Genomic DNA, 23,181 nt, shown 5'->3' on the forward strand with positions numbered 1-23,181 from the left:
CCAGGGTTCAAACCCGTGTCCCCTGCATAGGCAGGTGGATTCTTAACCACTGCACCACCAGGGAAGTCCACCTCTCTAGGTATTTTAGGCAGAAAGGGATTTCATACAGGGAATTAGGTGCTTACATAATTAATGGAAAGGGTGAAGGAGTGGAAGTTCAGGGCCATCACCTAAGAACCCATTGCTGGGATCAGGATGCCGTCGCTGCCATAACTACATCTGTGAAGCTGGTGAGCAGACACTAGAACACCGAGTCTGTGTTTCTACCACCTTACTTGCCAGCAGAAACAGGCTTCACCCCACTTCCTCCTTTGTGAGTGTATGTACTTGGTGTTACCTAATTCTCACCCAGGACCCTAGCTGCAAGGGAGTCATTGAAATGTGCTTCTTGTCTTTTTAACGTCTGCAGTACTGGAAGGCTCATAAAAAGAGGTGGGAGTTCATGCTGAGTGCCAACTGACATTCAATCAATAGTTATTTCCTCTGAATGTTCGATTAACTAGGGAGAGAAATAGCAGTAGAGGAGTTAGACACCCAAGAGGGATGAGTTGGAAGGGGCCAACTGCTGACCTAAGCTTTCTGTCCTACCAGCTGAAAGTCCTTCAGGTAGACTCACTCCAGGGTTAGATAACAAAGGGGCAGAAACTCAACTCCTAAAGACAAAGGAGTTGTCTTTAAATTCTCCCTGGTCGGTGCTTTGTGACCACCTAGAGGGGTGGGATTGGGAGGGTGGGAGGGAGGGAGACGCAAGAGGGAAGAGATATGGGAACATATGTATATGTATAACTGATTCACTTTGTTATAAAGCAGAAACTAACACACCATTGTAAAGCAATTATACTCCAATAAAGATGTAAAAAAAAAAAAGGAAATAATAACTTCCCCCTGGTACGTTCTCTGTAGTATATACATAGGGGACATTCATTTATACCTGAGACCACGCTGGGAGCTCCAGTGGGAGGGGCTTTGGGTTGGGCCAGGGATGGAGAAGAGTGAAGTCTGGGCTGAAGCAGGAGCGCTTAGAATGTGCCCTAAAAGAGGACGGGCACATTTATAACACTTCAGTGGCTCCCCATGGGCTCCTTAATGGAGTCCAAGCTTCTCAGTAGGAGGTACGTGCAGCCCTCCCTGTCATTCCCATCCTGTCCTTTAAGATCCAGCCACAGCACCCTATCTGCATTACCCATGCACATGGCGCCCTCCTCTGTTCTGGCCTCTAGGCCTTTGTTCATGCCGACCCTTTGCCTAAAATGCCCAACCCAACTCTGCCTGGCCAATACCTGCTCATCCTTTAATAATGGAATAATATTTGAAGACAATAGAATGTGGTACCCTTCAGCTTCTTTAGGAATCTTCCCACCCATCATCCCAGGATCGTGCTCTCCTCCAGGCTCTAGTTGCACATGATTTTTATGAATCTTATGAAGCTGTCTTCTCTACAAGGTTGTCAGCGTCTCCCAGGCTGAGATTGGTTCTTGTGCTGTATCCCCAGCACCTGGCATAGAGAGGAGGGTTCCACAGTGTTTGCGTAACTCAACCAAACCGAAATGATGAGAGACACTTTTCCTTGGCTGGTACAGGTCTGTGGAAGCTTCCGCCCCTGCCTCTGTGTGTGCCTGCACCCCTCCCCTTCCAGGGAAGAGCTACAAGACTGCATCTAGCAAGGCCTCTTCCTCGTGGCCCTCACCCCTCCCCAGCCCGACCCTATTGGTATTCACAGGTCTCTGCTCTGCGCCTGACTTCCATCTGGACACTCAGAAAGCAGAGGAGGCAATTGTTCAATGTATTAAGTTAAAATGCTCGTGTGGGTGAAATGCCAGTTTGCTTTTTAAAAGCCACCTACACTCTTTTTCACTTTGCAGAAAGGAGAGATCACCTGTTTCCCAGTACTTTCTGTACTGTCTTGTATTGGGGGATGGGGTGTGTGTGTGTGTGTGTGTGTGTGTGTGTGTGTGTGTGTAGATTACAATTTTTAAGATATGAGTCATTTCTCAATTGGAGGAAGGAAGAAAGCTGATGAGAAGGGTTTTGATAGAGAATACCAAACTGATTCTGTATCTATTCAGTCAGCTCAGTGAATTTTAAAACCATCGACCATTTCAGGGCTTCTTTATCCTTCTTTTCTCAATTAAGAGAAAGCCTGTTTGTAGACACACTGAGAGTAGATGTGAGGGGCATTTTTTTGTAAGCGAAGCTTTAGCAAACTGCTTTACCTTGCAAGGAAATCCAATTCATTGGAAACTTTTTTCTCCAGGGCTAAACTGCGGCAGCTTTCTCTTTGGCTCCCTCGCAAAGAAAATTGTCCAGGGTTCTGGAAACCACAGCTGTCGAACTTCATACGACGTCTCTTTTCTTTTAGCTCATGTAAGAGTTATGAGAGGAGACTGGTGTGATGTGGCATGTTTTTTCTTTCTTCTCCTTTTCTTTTCCAGTTTGCTGGCTGGTTGGTGCGTACTCCCTGAGGGCCTTAGAGAGCTGCGTTCCTAAAGGAATTTGTGAGGGTCAGCAGGGACAAAGGAAATTTGAGCTGGTGTCAACCCAGGATCCCTCAGGGCGCCACTGGCCCTTGTCTCTGGTTTATGGAGCACGATTGCTAACCAAAGATGCAGGCTCATTCACCAGAACTTTCTTTTAAATAAAAACAAAAGCCCAAACAAACTCATTGTGACATTGGCAAGTATATTTTGCATAAAAACTTCCCAGTGTGGGTCTCCATGAGCAGACAGAATCCATCCTGCAAGTCTCTCTCCCACCACAGCCATCTCTTTCTGCCCTGCAGGGGTTCCGCTTGGTTTTGGTTAACGTGTACACAGGTCAAATCTGACAGTAAGTTTCAGTGCTTGCCTGTGAACTTTGGTTCTGCTTGTAGGTGTTGGAAAGGAGTTAATAGAATGAAAGTTGACATTCAGACCATATCTCGGGCGTTCATGAGGGGAGCACATAAATGGTATCAACTGGCATTCAGAGCAGGTGTGTGGGGGGAGGAGATCACAGAAATCACCTCCATCTGGATGTACATCGTTGCTTTTGTCCTCAGTAATCGGCCAAGAGGTAGAGATGTGTTTGCTCTGTACCTCTGCTGGATTCATGCCTCCCTGTTCATCAGCACAGTCTCTACTGACCTTTGTGACTGAGGGTTCAGCTGTTCTGGCTATAAGCATATGTTATGCTTCCTGAATAGTAATTCATTTTCCCTGCCTCGTTCTGCCGCCATCTGCACGCTCGTGTCACTGCCTGCCTGGGCTGTAAGCCGCCTAAGGCCAGGCCCGGCATCCTCTGGGTGGCAACAGCCCCACAGCACCAGCACTGTACAGACAGACCTTGTTTTATTGGGTTTTGCTTTTGTTGTGCTTCGCAGATACTGTGTTTTTCACAAATTGAGGGTCTGTGGCAGCCCTGCGTCAGACAAGACCATTGGCGCCATTTTTCCAACGCATTTGCTCACTTTGTGTCTCTGTGTCACGTTTTGGTAATTCTTGCAGTATTTCAGGCTTTTTCATTGTTATTCTATCTGTTACGGTGATCTGTGATCGTTGATCTTTGATATTCTATTGCGAAAAGATTACAACTTGCTGAAGGCTCAGATGATGGCTGGCATTTTTTAGCGATAAAGTATTTTTAAATTAAGGTAAATCAAGGTACAATTTTTTAGACATAATGCTATCGCACGCTTAATAGGCTACAGTATAGTGTAAACATAACTTTTATATGTGCTGGGAAACCAGAAAGCTCGTGTGACACGCGGTATGGCGATATTTGCTCTATTGCGGTAGTCTGGGACCGAACCTGCAGTTCCTCTGAGATGTGCCTGTGTTTTGCCCATTGTGCCTTCAGTTCTCTGCCTTCTCTGTGCAGCCCTGAGTCAGGCATCCATGAAATGAGGATGAACGAGGCCCACTCGTGACCTCAGAGGTTTGCCTTATGGTTTGGGGGGGCTTGCAGGCCAGCAAATACGGAATTTGTGGGATGACGTCACTGCACATTGTTACTAGTTGTGCTACTGTCATCACTGCCTGGGGGTGCAAGAGGCACTTGTGGACTCGAGTAGGTGCAGCGGGTGTGCTCGTAGGTATCAGAAAGAACTTAATAAAATGAAGGTGAAGCTCTGGGGCCAAAGGCACTGGCCCAGGACAGAGGGTGAAGAGGACTTTGCACTTGGGGGAGTGTGTCTTGAGTTGAGCTCTAAGTCCTGAGTCTCATTCAAGTCTCTGCCGTTGGCCCTCCCAGATATTAACTGGGGTTTAATGTGTTAACTGGTGACTGGGAGAGTAAGTTCATAAGCCTCTCCTCTGGGACGTTTCTCTGTTCAGAGGAGACACTTCATGCTAGGTCGCCTGCTGGGAAACGGAGGCTAAAAATGCAGGTACTACAATCAGACTGGCTTGGATGTGAAATCCCTGTCTCGTACCACTCATTCTCCCCATGCCAGTGGACTTGTCATTTAGCCTCTCTAAGCCTCAGGGCCCTCGTCTGTAAGTTGCAAGTAATAATGGTGCCTACCTTGTTCATTTTCTGAACCTAATCAAAAGCCAGGACACAGCTGACCTACACATGATCTGACAATGGACCAGACGTGGATCAGAACCCATGAGAGAATCCAGGACGTGAGGTTTCCATATTTACAAGGTCTCTCCCGGTCTTGCGGAGGAGGGTGCGGAGACACAGGAAGGGGTCTCTTCTGGACTCTTGCTGTGTGGCCTCTTTGATGGTCTCCCAGGCTCCCATGCCCCTGGGGATGGAGTCTTCAGGTCTGTCACACCTATGAATCATCCGGAACAACTGTCTAAGTGCAGGTTCGTGGGCTCTAGCCTCAAAGATTCTAATTCACTGGGTCTAGGCTGCTGCCCAGGATTCATCATTTTAAATAAGTACCCCCAGGTGTTTCTGATGTCATCAGGACACTGATGATCCCCACTGTGGGCTGTTTTTATTGTACCTCCACTGACTAGCTCCCCCAGCCCACTCTGGCTCGTGGAGGGGTACGTGCAACTTCTCCTTTCTTTGCCCTCCTACCCCACCCATCACATATGCATCCCGAAGGAAAGAAGCCAAGACCCTACTGAGCATCTACGTGCATTGCACTCTGCTGGGTACTAGGGATTCATAGAAGACACTACATGTGGCCGGTAGCTCCATACATGAGATGCTGGTAGGAGAATGCTCAGACCTAGGTGACCACAGGGCCAAGGCTTACGCTGAGGAGGCAACCGAGAGAGGATGACGCGTAGGGACCTACAAACCTAGATATCACTGAGGTGTAGATATAGGGCAGGGAGTGGTGGGTGGGTCCAGGAGGCTAAAGAGTTCATTAGTTCCTTCTCCCATGACCTTGCTGTCAGTGACCCTTAGGATGGTGGCTTTTGAAGAAATTGCTTTGTTGAGACAGCATCCTGGGCTCATTGATCCTGAGAACTCACAGCTGCCGGGTTGAGCTACTGTGACTCTGACGAAACTCACCAAAATATTTCATTGTCGGAAAGTTCTGCTATAAAGAGGGGAAGAGTAAGGTGCATTTGTGGAGAGAGTCTCTGTACTCTCCCAGGCCAGGAAAACCAACGGTGAGATGATGGGGCATTAAGGCCTGGAGCGCTCTAATGGGAGCGAGTGGAGAGAATGTCTGGCTGGCAAATCGGTTTTGTTTCTCAAGCCCCCTCCAGGCACTAGGGGGTGGGAAGGGGACGGGGGACGCTGTGCCCAGAGGACCCCTGTGGCTGAGCTTTGATTCTGAGGCTGGGATTGATTAGCGGGGGGCGGGGCTGGGGGGGGTTGGTGTCTCACAGGTGCTGGAGTTGGGGGTCGCGGGGCCGGCGCGCAAGGCTTGGGATTTGCTGTCCTGGCTGGAGATTTTATCTCGTGACTAGCTGTCAGTCCAGATGTCTCCTTTCTGTGGTTTATACAGTTGATTTTTTGAACCTTATGTTCAGGGCTTGACATATATACCACTTAGATTTCCTCTTGTTTTTTTTTTTTTAACATCTTTATTGGAGTATAATTGGTCTACAATGGTATCTTAGTTTCTGCTTTATAACAAAGTGAATCAGCCAAATGTATACATACATCCCCATATCCCCTCCCTCTTGCGTCTCCCTCCCACCCTCTCTATCCTACCCCTCTAGGTGGTCACAAAGCACCGAGCTGATCTCCCTGTATAGTACGTGGCTGCTTCCCACTAGCTATCCATTTCACATTTGGTACTGTATATATGTCCATGCCACACTCTCACTTCGTCCCAGCTCACCCTTCCCTCCTCTTGTTAATTTTGACTCATTATTCCAGCCCTCAGAAATCCTTTCTGGTCCTGACTCTGCTATTCAGCTTTTTAAGCGATTCCTTCCAGCATAGTGTGTAGTGGTGTAGTGAGAACCGCAAATGCCTCCAGAATTTGGAAAACTGTTTGGAAAATGTTACCAAGTGGGAACTGATTTTCTAATGTGTCTACGATATGTCTTAGATCCCATTAAGAAGTCCAGGGTGTATCCATAATATAATATGATCAGCTTTTCAGGCCACTCCCCAGGGGTTCTTTAGGAAGATGTGAGTGGAGCATGATTGATTCAGAGGAAGCCATAGCTCATCATCTGCGTTGTAAAACGGCTGGCGTGAGGCAATGCAGTAGCTGGCACCTGACGAAGAAGGGAATTAGAGGGGGAAGAATTGAAATGTGGTCCTTTCAGCCCTGCCCAAGGACCATGGCACCCTAGTCAAGAGCCCTAAATACAGGGGAATTGCAGGTTAAGTCGCACTGGAGGCAAAAATCAAAGGTGCTCCAAATTGCCTCTGAAATATCCACGAGATCACCTGTAGATCACAGGGCTGGTCATAGTCTAGAGGCACATGGGGATGGAACACATGAGGTGGCCACAGGGGCCACATCTCAGGTGTCTGTGGGCTCAAGCTCATTGAGCGTGATGGTGGGTGTTACGCCATCACGTCTTTTCTCTCAGTCTGTCTGTCTGTCTTTGTTAAGCCCATATAGTTCAAAACACATAAACCAATTGCTTAAGGGATGCAATTTCCTTGAATTCTGATGTGCTATTTTATATTCTTATAGTGGAGGATACATACCACTTGTACAATTTGAGGAGACTATTTCTTTCCTTTATTTATAAATTTATTTCTTTAATTTGTTTTATTTTTGGCTGTGTTGGGTCTTTGTTGCTGCGCGCGGGCTTTCTCTAGTTGCGGCGAGCAGGGGCTACTCTTTGTTGCGGTGCGTGGGCTTCTCACTGTGGTGGCTTCTCTTGTTGCAGAGCACGGGCTCTAGGGGCGTGGGCTTCAGTAGTTGTGGCTCACGGGCTTCAGTAGCTGTGGCTCGAAGGCTCTAGAGCGCAGACTTAGTAGCTGTGGCACACGGGCTTAGTTGCTCCGCGGCATGTGGGATCTTCCCGGACCAGGGCTCGAACCCGTGTCCCCTGAATTGGCAGGCGGATTCTTAACCCACTGCGCCACCAGGGAAGCCCGAGGAGACTATTTCTTAGAGAATTTCTATTTCCTGTGCTCTGACCCCATGCCCACCAGCAGCCTTCCATCATAAATGTGACTTTATCTAAAAGTTCATGGGCAGGCCGTCGACATGGCCACCCTTATTATTTCTCATTGAATTGTAGTAAGTTAGCACTAATTATCAGATAATGTCTCAAAAGTATGATTAGCTAACTTACCTTTATTCAGTTTCTTAGAAGTAGATAAAATTGAGTACTTCAACCTTTGTTGTAGAGCCCCAGACTCTAAAACCAGATTGGCAAAATAATTCCATTTCATCGTCTGTAGGTACTTGCAGGGCAGTGTTGAAAGGATCCTGAGGCTGAGTCCAGGCTGAGTGGGAGAGGATGGGAATTGATTCGTAATGTCTGCCAGGGACAAGGTAAAGAAAAAAAAGGGGACATTGCTCATCCTGCCCTGGAGCCTGGGTACCCACACCCAGAGGTAGTCAGCTATGCTCTCCCTTTCTCTCTGAGCATCCTACTTATCTTTTTAGTCTGCCTATTTTGTTGTATCCTGTTATTATGTGTCTGTACGCCTGCTGTTAACAGCTGGGAGTCTTCCTTCGTCATATTCCCAGAGCCTGACACACAATAGGTTCTCACTGAATATTTGTTCAAAGATTGGCTTTATTTAACTGCTCTACCTAACAGGTCTAAATATGTGGAATCTGCATTTCTTCCTCACTGGAGTCAATTATTTGTCTTGCTGAGATCCAAACTATAGATTTCCTCTGATTCTCCTGATCTATCCTAACTAGGAGTAAAAACATGAATTGTGCGTGCTTTTTTTCCCTTCTCAGTCTCCTGCTGGCTCAAAATCATCAAGTTCTCCCTACCGCCACCCCCGCTTTCTGTAATCATAAAACTGCTTTTCTCCCTTTGAAACTCTTGGTGAGCTAGTTTTTTCACTGGCCCTTTATGACCTTTGAATCACGTTCCAAAGTGTTTCTGGTCACTCTTAGGGAATTAAAGAAACCCCTCTGGTTAGTCCTAGTTGCAAAACCAGTTTTAGCTCTCGGCTCCTTGCCACTTTCTGCAACGTTACTCTGGTCATCCCTCCTTTGTGGGATCATTATTGGAGTATTCGTGTCCTCCACTGTATCTCAGCCATTCACCTCTCTTACCATACTCCTGACCCTGTGATTATAATAACTGCAGTCCCTTCATCATCTCAATTTAAACCTCCTATTTCCCCAGCTCACCCCTTCTAGGATTCAACAATGCTGTGACCTCATCTGGACTTTCAATCCACTGGCCCTGCTGCTTTTTCTCTGCCCTTCACCCCTTCCTGTCTTCTACTTCCTGTTCCCCCAGTTTAATTTCAGAGGAAATCTTTATAGTCGTTCTGTTGCCTACCTTTGTCGCTCTCCTGATTCATCACTCTCGCTTGGCTAAATGACAACCCTGGTTATATCAACTTCTGCCTGCTCTTCCCCTGTTCCTGTGCAGCTGGGCGTAGCCAGAGCAAGACCCACCACATGCTATCAGTGTCCCTTCAGTTTCGTGCTCACCACCCTCAAGTTGGCCTTTAATGTCACCTGGAAATCATACTTCAGTCCCCTCGTCCATCCACTCTTGCACTGTCCTAGAAAATATTCCATTTTTTCCCCTTGTATCATTATATTTTTTACAGTTCTTTTTTTTTTTTTTTTTTAAATGAGGGTGTGCTTTTTCAAACGCCAGTAGAAGGCTGATATTTTTTATTGAGTGCAGTGACTTTATGAGGTAGGCGCTATTGTCCCTGGTTTACGGCTGAGGAGACTATTACTTTTTTTAGAAGATGTTGGGGGTAGGAGTTTATTAATTAATTAATTTATTTCTGCTGCGCCGGGTCTTCGCCTCTGTGCTAGGGCCCTCTCCAGTTGTGGCAAGCGGGGGCCACTCTTCATCGCGGTGCGCGGGCCTCCCACTATCGCGGCCTCCCTTGTTGCGGAGCACAGCCTCCAGACGCTCAGGCTCAGCAGTTGTGGCACACGGGCCCAGCCGCTCTGCGGCATGTGGGATCCTCCCAGACCAGGGCTCAAACCCGTGTCCCCTGCACTAGCAGGCAGACTCTCAACCACTGAGCCACCAGGGAAGCCCCCACAGTTCTTTTTTTAAAGTGCCCACAAACCATCTACTTGTGGGAACTTTGCTGGGAATTGTTAGGAAGCATCGCATTTTCTGAAATCCATTTCCATTCTCCACCCCACCCTGGGCATTTGCCTGTTGTCCAGATCATGTCTCTCCTGTTCCGTCAACGATCGGTGATCGACTTTCTGTCATACCTGTCCCATTCTTCCGCCTCCCCCAGGGCCCTGCTCCTACAGCTCTCACAGTAGGCAAGTTAAGTGCATGAGAATGTGAACCACTAGCAGCCCCATGTGCTGAGCCGCTGCTATTCAGAGAGGCAAGCATCTGTTTTCATCATTTTATTAAATCTTAAAGAAACACAAATAGGCATTTAGCAGGGGAGATGCAGTTGGCAGGAGACAGGCAATTTTGAGCCATAGCTTTCAGGCCCTGATTCCAGGGAAGGAAAGAATTGACCCCAGAGAGCCAGTGCAGTTCTGGTGCATCTGGGAAAGGCAGGTCTAAAAGGACAGAATCCTTTCTGAGCATTGCTTGGTGGTTAAGAGTATGGACTACGGAGCCAGACAAGATGAGTTCAGAGCCGGGCTCCTCCTAAGTATGAGGCCCTGAGCTAGATATCTAAGCTTTCTAGACGCATTGTTCTCATCTGTAAAATGGGAATAGTACCTACTTGCTAAGTTGGGTGTGAAGAATAAATAAGCCATCCCGTGTAAAAGTACTCTGAACAAGGCCAGGTACTTATTAAGTGCTCAATAAACAGTACCTATAAATTATTATTATATTCTCTTTTGAGTATCCCGATAGCCCTGTGAGGTATTGTTATTCTCATTTCGCAGAAGAAGAGACTGAGGGTCAAAGAGGTGAAGGAGAGGTTTAAGACCACATGGACAGAAAGTGGTATTGGCTGGGCTTGCCCTGAGGTCATAGGACTCTGCTGCTGTTTCACTGAGCATTTCAGAGCCCCTTTCAGTCTCTGGATGAAATGATTTTACCCTTGTCATCGAGATTCACATATCTTCCTTCTCCAAACATGCCCTGACCTCTCCAGGCAGATGGTACCAAATATTTACTGTACAATTACACGGCCGTAATTAAATCGAGCTGCAGCAAGGGAGACCGATTAGCCACAAATCTACAATCCTGAGAGGAAGGAAATAGTTCCAAGGCTGCACGTTGTAATCCTGCTGGGGTGGGAATGTTGCTTAAAATTGTTCGGGCTCAGGTTCACCTTCTCTGCAGGGGGAAGAGACACTTGTTTGCCCATTGAGTAGGCTGCAGAGTCAAGCTGACAGAACTGGAAGTCCTGTTCACAAGCTCAGACCGTTACTCTTTTGGTTCAAGGGATGACGTTTTTATGATGTGCCCAGAAACCCTCTTCCAACTGCTGTGGAAAGTCTGTTGTGAGGGGCAAGGAGGAAGATCGTGTGTGTTCTTCTCACAGGCTGAGACAGGGAGGGAGGCTGTTTATCAGAACCAGTATGTGAAAGGAACACGCACAGAGGAGAGTCCATTTTCTGGAAACATCTCTCAGCTGTCCCCGTGTGGAGAAACTGTGAGGCAAATATTTCAGAATGTCCCCAAGTATTTACAGAGCGCGTATGGTAATGCCAGCGGTATTGAGAGTTTTCCCGGATGCCCACCATGACATGGGGAAAAGGCACCAGGATGGTCCCAGGTCTGACCCTAATGAGCCATGAGGCCTCATGGAGATAGAGTCACCTCCCTGGGCCTCAGTTTCCCCTTCTGTAAAGTGAGTAACTTGGACTCTATTTAGACCCTCCAGCACTAAGATCTTATTAGTCTGTGAGTCCATGGACCAGAAGTTCAAAAGTGGCTATGCTCCCTCATAAAATGGCAAAGATTTGGGTCCTAGAATCTGTGACTCTGTTAGCAGGACCCAGAGACCTGCTCTAGCACTTTTTGACTTTGTGGTTTTAATCCACCTCCTTGAATTGCCTGCTCTGACTCAGTCCCTTCCACCTGAAACCTTGGCTCCACCACCCAGAATTCCATTTAACTCCACAAATGTTGACTGAAGACTGACTGTATTCCCACCGCATGGCTATAGAGATGATTAGTTTCCCACGTTGGGGAGTTCACAGTGAGATATGAGGTCAAGACTTGCCAGAACTTCGTTTCTCCGGAAATCTCTCTAGTTCCTAAACTAGTGGTTTCTCAGAGTGTGGTCCTTGGACCAGTGGCATCAACTTCACCCAGGAACTTGCTAGAAATGCACATTTTCAAGTGCCAGCCTAGACCTACAGAATCAGAAATTCTGGAAGTGAGGCCCAGTGACCTTAGTTTTTTTTTTTTTTTTTTTTTTTTTTTTTTTGCGGTACGCGGGCCTCTCACTGTTGTGGCCTCTCCCGTTGCGGAGCACAGGCTCCGGACGCGCAGGCTCAGCGGCCGTGGCTCACGGGCCCAGCCGCTCCGCGGCATGTGGGATCTTCCTGGACCGGGGCACGAACCCACATCCCCTGCATCGGCAGGTGGACTCTCAACCACTGCGCCACCAGGGAAGCCCTGACCTTAGTTTTTAACAAGTCTTCCTGGGAACTGGGAGGCACCTCGAGCTTGAGAACCACTGAACTGGCCCTTTCAGGGACAAGCTGCAGTGCTGTGGTTCTGAGCTCTCGAGGGACCTGAGGAGATATCCTGAAGAAACTCGGTCACTTGGGCTGCCAGGACTCGTCGTTTTCAACTCACAATCACTGCTCTCTGGAGGTTCCCTCCAACTCTATTTCGAACCTTTGTGGTGTTTTTGTGAATGCCAGGCATTGTGGAAACTCCCCATTTGTTTTGATGGGAACTAATCCAGTTGAGCACATAATTCCCCGTGGAACTTCCAGGCTTCCCTCTAAATTGATTGCGATGCTTCCTGGGATGCTGACACCATGACTGAGACCCACAGTAAAAATCCCAGTCCCAGAGGACCCCCTGCTTCCAAAGATTTCCAGAGGAGGAGAGTTCTTAGGGAGCCAGTCTGCAGACTCTATCCCTCTCTCCCTTCCAAGGAGTCTTTCATTAATATCCTCCTCCATGGCAGGGTCTGGGCTGGTTCCGGTCCTCCTGAGCAGGTGGAGATGATTGGGTCACATTCTCCCTGCATGAAGTTCTGGCTGAAATGGGGGGCAGGTGTGGCTCCTGGAGTGGCCTCAGTCCTGGCCCTTGTCCTCTTTCCTGGGACCCGCAGGTCTGTCATGCTGTGCTCTGGCCCAGGACCGTGTGCTGGACTATAGACACCTCTGTGAAAATTAGAGAAAGGCACTCCCTCCAGGTGCCTCTCAGGGTGGACGCAGCCCCTGGGGCTCAGGGCTAGCCTGGATTTCAGGCCCCTTGCTTCCCTGGGCAGGCGCCTGTGTGCAGCACGAACTACACAGCAGCAGCAGCCCTGCCCCTCCCCAGCCTGGGCCTAGGAAGGTGTGGACTGTGGGGCCGATGTGGGCCGAGCAGAGCCTGCATATGCAGCTCCCACACATTGGGGCTTTCCACATGCTGGGCCCAAGGCTAAGCTCTTTACCCACAGCATTTCCTCAGATCCTCACAACCACCCAGTGAGGTGGGTGTTGGTGTTGTCTCAATATAGGTTTTCTTTTTCTAAATTGTAAGAGATTTTCAAACTCTCAGTGCCTTCATGTTCTCATCTGTCCAATGGGTACGGTACTCCTAGCTCTTTTCTTAAGAGCTTATTCTAGAAATCAAATGAGACCGTAGTGATGATGAAAGCTCTCTGGAGTAAAGACGTTAAAACACCCTGCAAATGTCAGGGTTGATATTGATCTTACCCCTGTGCCCTCAAAGGCAGTTTCTGGGAGCTCTGGTTTGAGAAACTCACCTTAAGTTCACCCAGCCTCCAGTGTTATATGTGGGTGCCACAGAAGGTTGGCTTTCTGCCATGATGCTGGCATGCGGGCGTGCTTCCTCCCCTAAAATTGTTAGACTTGTGAGACTGCAACGGATGAGGTGTGTGTGCAGGTGCTCAGGGGCGAGTCGCGACCTGGCAGGCCCGCGTGGATGGGATGACCTCACCCGCCTTTCCCACTTCTCATGTCAATGACTGGGTTCACTGCTTCATTTCTGGTTTTCTCCCTCTTTCTTGCAGCTGCAGTGATCGGGATTTAGGGCAAGCATTTGAGATCCCTTTTCTAATCCCTATCAAATCCGGATTTAGCAGTGGGAGGTCTGGGAAAGAGAGGGGGAGGGAGGGGCTGGAGGCCATAGCTCAGAACATCTGAGAAATCCCAGCAGGAACGCCCAGCCTCCACCCTGTGAGGCCAGAGGCCTCTCATCTCATCCAATCTCACCCGCTTCCCAGAATGCCTTCTTGCTTGCGCGCTTGATGAATGAGTATGGCGATTGTGGTGGTGAGGGAGAGACTTCGACATTAACCTTCTTCCAATTTAACTGTGCCCTTTGTTGACATGTTTCTTGGCCAGGTACCTTCTCCATTTCCACTACTGCCCCCACCTCCCTCCCCCGACCACCCACCCCTGGTTGAGATTAACTTTCTCTCTCAACCAGATTTGTACAGAAATGGTCTGGATCATCCACCCTGCAAACCCCTGCCTGACTCAACTGTTTTTTGTGGGGTTTTTTGTTTTTTTTTTAAAAAACTGAGGTATAGTTGATGTACAATATTTTATAAGTCACAGGTGTGCAACATAGTGATATCACAGTTTTTAAAGGTTATACTCCATTTATAGTCATAAAATATTGGCTATATTCCCTGTGCTGTACAATATATCCTTGTAACTTATTCATTGTATACATAGTAGTTTGTACCTCTTTATCCCCTCCCCCTATATCGCCCCTCCCCCTTCCCTCTCCCCACTGGTAACCACTAGTTTGTTCTCTACATATGTGAGTCTGTTTCTTTTTTGCTTTATTCACTAGTTTTATTTTTTTAGATTTCACATATAAGTGATATCATACAGTATTTGCCTTTCTCTGTCTGACTTATTTCACTTAGTGTAATGCCCTCCAAGTCCATGCACGTTGTTGCAAATGGCAGAATTTCATTCTCTCTGTGGCTGAGTAGTATTGCAGTGTGTGTGTGTGTGTGTGTGTGTGTACACACACACACACACACACACATACACACACGCCATATCTTCCTTATTCATTCATCTGTTGATGGACACTTAGGTTGCTTCCGTATCTTGGCAATTGTAAATAGAGCTGCAATGAACATTGGGGTGCATATATCTTTTTGAATTAGTATTTCTCTTTTTATCAGATATATTCCCAGGAGTAGAATTGCTCGGTCATATGGTAGCTCTATTTTTAGTTTTTTGAGGAACCTTCATATTGTTTTCCACAGTGGCTGCACCAATGTACATTCCCACCCACAGTGTAGGAGGGTTCCCTTCTGTCCATATCCTCTCCACAAACTTCTGCCCCACTCAGTTGACTTTTTATTATGTAACTTCCCTACAGAAGAGACGTTACATAATGCTAAGCATATTATGCCCATCACCTGTGGCATCATGTACAAATTTCAGTCTGAATTTAAAGTCATTTTGTAACTGGCTTCATGCTACCCCTCCAACTTAATTCCTGTCCATAACTCCTAGCAGGGCCTTTACCACTCGTTCTTTTATCCACTCTATTCATGCCATCTTGGGCTTTTGTTCATGTGTCCGTCTCCATGTGTTCCTTCTCAGTCCAAACACTATGCATCTGTAAAGCCAGCTTGTGTCGCATCTCCTTGACTCCAGCCCACTGATATCCCTGTTCTCTGAACATCTAGTGTCAGCACCACATAGTTTCATACTAGTTATTCTTTCCTTGTTCCAGTAATTAAGTCTCCCCAGGTAGACTGTAAGCTCCTTGATTTGGGTCGTCCCCCCTAAGTGTCTTCTTTTTTTAAAAAAAAAAAAATTATTTATTTATTTATTTTATTTTTGGCTGTGTTGGGTCTTCGTTGCTGCGTGCGGGCTTTCTCTAGTTGCAGTGAGTGGGGGCTACTCTTCGTTGGGGCGCACGGGCTTCTCATTGCGGTGGCTTCTCTTGTTGTGGAGCATGGGCTCTAGGCTCGCAGACTTCAGTAGTTGTGGCTTGCAGGCTCAGTAGTTGTGGCTCGTGGGCTCTAGAGCTCAGGCTCAGTAGTTGTGGCGCACGGGTTTAGTTGCTCTGCGGCATGTGGGATCTTCCCAGCCCAGGGCTCGAACCCGTGTCCCCTGCATTGGCAGGCGGATTCTTAACCACTGCACCACCAGGGAAGCCCCCGCTAAGTGTCTTCTATACTCCCTGCAGTATCCAGCCGAGCCTATGTGCTGTGCAGTAAATGATAAAGTAATTTTGACCCTGCTCAGGTGTTTGCCAACCTGAAAACTGCATTGATGACTTTCTAGAAACTGAAGTTCATTTATCTTGTAAAAAGAAATAGTATCTTTGTTGCCAATACCCATGATCACCCAGTCATGCACATATACACCCTTACAACCTTCCCAAGGGGGGAAGAAAAACGATGAAGACGGGAGGTTTGAAAGGTGATCCCTGGCCCTAGGATTTCCAACCTGCACTGGGTCCTTAACACCCTTCTTTTCTTTCCTTTCCTTTTCTTTTCTTTATTTTTAATTGAAATATATTTGATTTACAATATCGTGTTCGTTTCAGGTATACAGCACAGTGATTCAGTTGTACATATATATGTATATATAACTTCTTCAGATTCTCTTCCCTTATACGTTATTACAAAATACTGAGGAGAGTTCCCTGTGCTATACAGTGGGCTCTTGTTGGTTACCTATTTTATATATAGTGGTGTGTTTATGCTTAACACTCTTCTGATGCGTTTGCCCTCCCCTCTTTCCCCAGAGAGCTCCTGTGAGAACAAGCGGGCAGACGTGGTCTTCATCATTGACAGTTCCCGCAGCGTCAACACCCACGACTATGCAAAGGTCAAGGAGTTCATCGTGGACATCTTGCAGTTCTTGGACATTGGCCCTGACGTCACCCGTGTGGGCCTGCTCCAATATGGCAGCACCGTGAAGAACGAGTTCTCCCTCAAGACCTTCAAGAGGAAGTCCGAGGTGGAGCACGCCGTCAAGAGGATGCGGCATCTGTCCACGGGCACCATGACGGGGCTGGCCATCCAGTACGCCCTGAACATCGCATTCTCAGAAGCAGAAGGTGCCCGGCCACTGAGGGAGAACGTGCCGCGGGTCATAATGATTGTGACCGACGGGAGGCCCCAGGACTCGGTGGCTGAGGTAGCCGCAAAGGCCCGGGACACAGGCATCCTGATCTTTGCCATCGGCGTGGGCCAAGTGGACTTCAACACGCTGAAGGCCATCGGCAGCGAGCCCCACGAGGACCACGTCTTCCTGGTGGCCAACTTCAGCCAGATGGAGTCACTGACCTCAGTGTTCCAGAACAAGTTGTGCAGTAAGTCCTGTTTCTCTGTGGCTTTTCTCAGGGGATCGTTAGGATGAGTTCATTCATCTTCCAGTGTTCATTCTGTGCTAACCTGGTCCCAGGTACCGGGCTGGCAAGGGGTGTTTAGCAAAGGCCAAGGTAGACACAGTGTTCTCTTGGGCTCACGCTCTGGCCAAGGAGACATATTAAGGATGCAGTTATACAAATACGTAAGTAACTGCAGTTGTAACAGTGTAACAGAGGAAGAATTCAGGACAGGACCTGACCTAGGCCAGGGGGCTCAGGGAGATTTCCCTGAGGAAGGGACGTTTACACTCAAACTGCAGAACGAGTAACAGTAGGTAGGGGAAGTTTTTCTCCAGCATATTGGCTTGCCCTGGCATTGCCTAGGTTGGAATTCATGAGGTGTAGTAAGCATGGGAATGGGAGGGCAAAAATAATAACATAACTTCTCCTTGGATGGTGTGGAATACTGAGCATTTTTGCCCCACCACCCATGGTGGTGCTAGCAGTGGATGTTTTCTCAACCCAGAAAGAGGCCCAGTGTACGGGGAAGACCAACACGTGCTCCTGGTACCTTCCCACCTGATAGGATGGCAGGTGCCTCCCGACTCCTTCTGCAAGGACATGCTTCCCCAAGTCCTTGAGCTGCATTCTTCCGCTTTAAGGGTCTTCTTCCCCATCTTGCTTTCTAACCCTGCACTCCACAAGGCTTCTTTCACACTTTCTTGCCACACTCCTCCCACACTTACCTCCAAGCCGAGCTCCTGCCTCAGCTTTCCCAGCAGGTCAACTCACCCTCTCCCCAGTTTCCTGCTCCTGCCACTGTCTTCTCGTCCTTTTCTCCTCCAGAAGGACAGGGTGCCAGCCTGCCAACCCAGGCTCCACACTGGTCCCTGGAAATGGGAAACAAGCCTCCTGACCTGGTAAACAGTGTCCAGTCCAGCTTTGCCCACCCCCATTGGTCCCTGTCCCCTCCAACTGCCATGCTTCTTTGATGGGAAAACAAAAGCAAGTATCTATTCTGAAATGACCAGTATTTCCCTGGAGTCTGCATGGCGAATGACCTTAAGGACCAGACTCATCTCCAACTCACCGGGAGCAGGAACCTTTAGACCAGTTCTCAGAATGTGACAAAGCCTAGAAACACACCCCCCACCCCCGCCACCAACCTCCCCCCGACCCTGTCAAAGCCTCAGGAAGGAAGTACGGTGTGCTTTTGACGTCTTTTTAAAAAAATTCTCTGCTGAAAACTAACTTCAAAAAGCAGAGACGCCATTAATTCTTGACTCCAAAATCAAAAGTTTTACTTAAAAAATCAACGCCATGAAGGAAAAAGAAACTTTTGCTCTGCAATGTCGCTTGGAAAACATTCAGAAGTGCTATTTCCCTGGCGCCGCAGAGGGGCTGGGTCTCTGTGGCGTGCCGTGGCCTGAGTCACCTGGAAAACTTCAGCCAGTAGAATGCACTGCAAACATTTTCAAGGTTTATGACTTCAAATGACTTCTGCAGAATTTGTATTCCCTCTTTCCTGGAAATATTTTAAAAAAGAAATTGGTTCTGTAACAGTTTTGACGTGTTTATTCAGTTGTCTTGGAAAAATGTTAATGGATGAGTTCTTTTATAAGCTCTCTGAATGGCTCACCAAAGGGAAAGGTAATATAATGAGGCTGAGGATATGGACTTGTTCATAGAAGAACCTTCTCTGTGCTTTATGGCCTGGCAGCAAAATTAAAAGTTTGGCTACTCCCGTTTTTGTAATCTTGAAGCTCTAAGAAAACATCAGTATTGTGCCATTCATTCATTCCTTTGTTAGGGCCCGGGAACTGAGTCCCTCTTCCTCCTCCACAGAAGACCAGCTCCTGTCTCTCCTCATCACAGGGCTCTGCTGAGCAGACTTGTCAACTGTCTTGAAAGGTGAAGGAGGCCCCGGGGCCTCTGCAGTAAGGATCACAATAACTAACATTTACAAAGCACTTTCTCTTGTGTTTTCGCACTTTATCCTCACGAAAATCTGGGGAGGCAGCACGATGCCATCCCTCCCTTCTACAGGACTGTAAACTTGTTAAGTGAATTCCCAAGCAGCCAGGAGATGGTGGGTTCTACTTCCAAACCTCTTGCTTATTTCATTCCTCTCCGCATTGGGAGATAGAAATCCCTCTTTTAAGGTAAACGGTTTTCTGCAGGCAGCCTCCGCAGTCCAGCCAGGCTAGGCACACCGGCTCTGAGGTTGACATTCACCTCGGAGTTTGATGGGAAGCCTTTGCGATGGGGAGGGGCAGACTGAGGTTTCAATGACCCCACCTGCCAGCTGTACAGATGCTGAGCACATCTGTAAACTGGGGATTTTACCTGCGGAGAGTAGATGCGTGAACAGGCGTTATAAACTGTAGAGCCCCATTCAGTGTGCACCATGTTGTATGTGATTACGGTCAGACACACGGAGCACCAGCAGGGTAGGCAGACGGCCTCAGCTTTGACCTGCCCTCCAATCCTCAGACAACAGTGTCTACCATGTTGCAGATGGCAGTTCTCTGGCGTTCTGGAAGTCTCATTTGTTCCTTAAACATTTATTGAGCTACACTCTGAGGCTAACAGCCAGTTTTGTCCTGGGCTAGGTACTTTCCAATATGTTATTTCATTGAATACTACAACAGCCCTGTGAAGCAGGTACTATTATTATCCCATTTTACAGAAGTAGAAACTGGGGCTTAGAAAGGCTAAGCGGCTTCAGGCGGCAGAGTTGGAGTCTCTCTCGCTTCAGAACTCTTACCCTCCACCTGCCAGGTCTGAGGGTTTCAGGCTGGTGGGAAGATGCTCTCATCATAGAGAAATGGGATGTTGGCTATATGAAGTATGCACTTCAGAGGCCTTGGGAAGTCACCTGGCACTGGGGGCCCTCTGATCAAAGAATGCCAGGGTCTGCCTAGGGAGTCCAGGAGAGCTTTAAAGAGATAATAATGATTATAACTAACACTTATTGTTATTAGTATGTGCATGTGCTGTTTTGCGCTATTAGCGTATGTTAACTCATTTTATTCTCACAACAAACCTGTGAAGTAGGTGCTCCTATAATTCCCATTTTACAGAAGAGGAAATAGAGACCCAGAGAAGTTCAGTAACTTGTCCAAGGTCACATAGCACTAAGTGGCAGAGTTGAGGTGTGAACCCAGGCATTCTGGCTCAGAACCTACATCTTAACTACTATGTGCTACACAGACTTGAAAGAGGAGTAGGGGGGACTTCTCTGGTGGCCCAGTGGTAAAGAAGCCTCCTTACAATGCAGGGGATGCGGGTTCGATCCCTGGTCAGGGAACTAAGATCCCACATGCCGCCGAGCAGGTAAGCCTGTGTGCCGCAACTACTGAGCTCGCGTGCCTCAACTAGAGAACCTGCGTGCCGCAAAGTACAGAGCCCACGTGCTCTGGAGCCTGCGCGCCACAACTAGGCAAGAGAAAACCCGCACGCCACAACTAGAGAGAAGCCCGCACGCCGCAACGAAAAGATCCCTCATGCTTCACCTAAGACCCGACGCAGCCAAAAATAAATAAAATAAATATATAAAAAATAAATCTTAAAAAAAAAAAAAAAAGAGAGTAGGAGTTTACCGGCTAGAGATGTGTAGGGAGGACGATTGCAGTAAGCCAGGAAAAGAATGATATTTTTAATAGTTTTTTCTATTTCATTTAAAAACAAAAACAAAAAAATGAGTCCAGAGTCTCTGTTAATTTCGTGACCTGCTAAGGAGACATAACCCACAGCTTGAGAAATGCTGATGAGAGGCTAGGCAGGGACGTGGAGGTCAGAGTGCACCTAGAGAAGGGATTTCAGAGGGGAGCTGAGCTGAGGCTCGTGTGCTTTTGGGCAGAACCGAAAAATGCTGCTGGATCTGTGGATTGGTGGGGACGGGGTATCTCCAGGAGTGATCAAGACAGGAACCTTTATCGTGCAATTAGGAAGAGATTAGGCTCTTGTGCTCACTGGCTGTGTGGACGTGAACTCAGGCACAGCAGTGGCTTTGTACCCACAGGCAGTGAATTCCCACACCAGCCACAGCTGGGGGCAGGAGGGCTCCGGAGTTTGCACTCTCAGGCCACTCCGAGACCTCCAAGAGAATCTTAGAGGCCTCCTGTGAATGAGGCCCTGTCTACAAGATGACCAAAACCTACCCATCCTGGGGCCCACCATTTTTGCCACCCAGTGAGAGAGGACACTTGAATCTAGGGGCTGAAAAATGCATGTCTGTCCTGAGCCTTCTGATGACTTGCAACCTGGGCAGGGCTGCCTTTTTTTTTTTTCTTTTTGGCCGCACCAAGCAACTTGCGAGATCCTAGTTCCCCCACCAGGGATTGAACCCTCGCCCTCGGCAGTGAAAGCACAGAGTCCTAACCACTGGACTGCCAGGGAATTCCCAGGGCTTTTACTTAACCTCTTGGTATCTGCTTTGTCAACTTAGCCTGGTATTTAAAGCCTGGAGGCTGGTTGTTCCTACCCTAAGAGCCTCACCCCGCCCAGGCCAGGCACAATAGAAGGCCCTAACAGTGTTCCTAAGACACACCTCCCATCAACCAGCCCGGGTAAAGTCCACACTTACTGCAGCCCTTCAAGGCCCTGTTGCTAAGTGTGAGGCCAGATGGACTTCCATAGGCCTTGACTTTCCATACCCAGTAATTGTTCCTTTCAAGACCCCCAGTCAGCCCACCACTCTTTTGATCATTCATTTAGTCAATCACACATTCATTAATAAACATTTATTAACATTCAGATCGCCTGGTTAAAAATCCAATCCTGCCAAAGACTTAGTCTGCTGATTAGTGATTTCTTCCGCCCAATGCAAAGCCTTGACCCAGCATCCATCTACAAGGCCTTCTGAGGTGTGAGACCACCTGCAGGCCACCGTAGGAGGCAGGACTCTTGTGCCCCCTTCAGTCACATCACAAAGGCCTGCCCCACGGGAGGGCAAGGCATTAGGGCCAGATGCTCTTAGTATCACCGATTCCTCATCTATAGAATTTTACAGGTGGAAAATTTTTATACTACCTTAGTAAAAATGTTTGGGATTCTTTTGGTTGAAAGTAATAGAAATTCAACTTGAACTAGCTTTAGAAGGGCGGATTGTGTTATATTACTCATGGAAATAAGGAGACGCATAGTGAATGACAGCTTTGCTTTCTCTCCATCCCCACTCTGCTTCTCCTTGGACTTCTCTGGTCCAGGGGCAGAGAGCATGCACCCTGTCAGCCCCCAGATATGCTTGCGCTCGGCATAAACCCCCTTTTCCTCAATTCTAGTGGCTAAATGCCAAGAAAAGCCTCTGACTGTCAGACCCTGAACACCCAGCAGTGGCCAGGAGAGGGGCTGCCTCACACCAACACAGCCGCTCCCCCAGTCAGCACGCATTTGGAATGAGAAGGAAGGCAGCTTCTAGAAAATAATTAAGTGTCTGTACTGAAGGTCCCTGGACATCATACATGCCTTTATTCTACAGGTAAAGAAATAAGCCAAAAAGAGCTACGCAACGTACATGAACTTCCCTCACTTGTTCGAGGCGGAAGGGCCAAGACAAGTCTTAGTAACAAGCTGTCTCTCCAAAACCCTATGCAATGGTTCTTTTAATTTCCCTATTTGACAGGTGAGGAAAATGGAGTTCAGAGAAATTAAGTAATTCATACAAGGTCATGGTGAAGCTCAGCTGTAGTCTTATTTCCAGAAGCCTTTCTCATCACCACTGTGCTGTCTGCTGCCCAGCAGGTATGTTCTCTGCCTCACATCTCCTGTCAAAATAATTATCTGTCAGGGTCTCGGTGAGAAGTCGGGCAGCAGACTCATCACTTGGGCCTCATACCAGTGTATAACCACTGTGCTGCTGGTTGTCTAGACTTCAGATTTTCTTCATTATGGAGGAAAATAGTGACATGCTGAGAGTTGCATAAGAACGCCTCTGTGCCTGTGGGTAATTTGACTCCAGCAGCCTAGGAAAAGAAGAGAGCCTTCCAGGGTGCAAAGCAAATGCAAATTAGAAACAGGATAATGATTTTTCCCTCTTAACACGGTCAAAAACTTAACGTTTGATAATCCTGAGTGCTGAAGTTTTGAGGAGGTGGGAATCATTACTCTCCTGCATTGCTGGTATAAACTACCTTGCAAGACAGTGAGGTGATATCTATTTGAAGTAGGACCCAGGAACTTCCCTGTGGCGCAGTGGTTAAGAATCTGCCTGCCAATGCAGGGGACATGGGTTCGA

At 47.9% G+C, this 23,181-nt stretch overlaps 1 protein-coding gene across 2 annotated transcripts in view; it reads left to right on the forward strand.

Annotated features, from left to right (window-relative positions):
• The window catches only part of MATN2 (matrilin 2), a 156,022-nt gene that overhangs the window by 35,889 nt on the left and 96,952 nt on the right, over positions 1–23,181 (forward strand). For both annotated transcript variants that reach the window (XM_030862965.3, XM_030862966.3), the window contains exon 3: positions 16,377–16,946. In XM_030862965.3, coding sequence (XP_030718825.1) covers positions 16,377–16,946 — 570 coding nt within the window. The remainder of the gene's footprint in view (positions 1–16,376; positions 16,947–23,181) is intronic.

Source organism: Globicephala melas, chromosome 17 (assembly GCF_963455315.2).
Source record: "Globicephala melas chromosome 17, mGloMel1.2, whole genome shotgun sequence".
NCBI lineage: Eukaryota > Metazoa > Chordata > Mammalia > Artiodactyla > Delphinidae > Globicephala > Globicephala melas.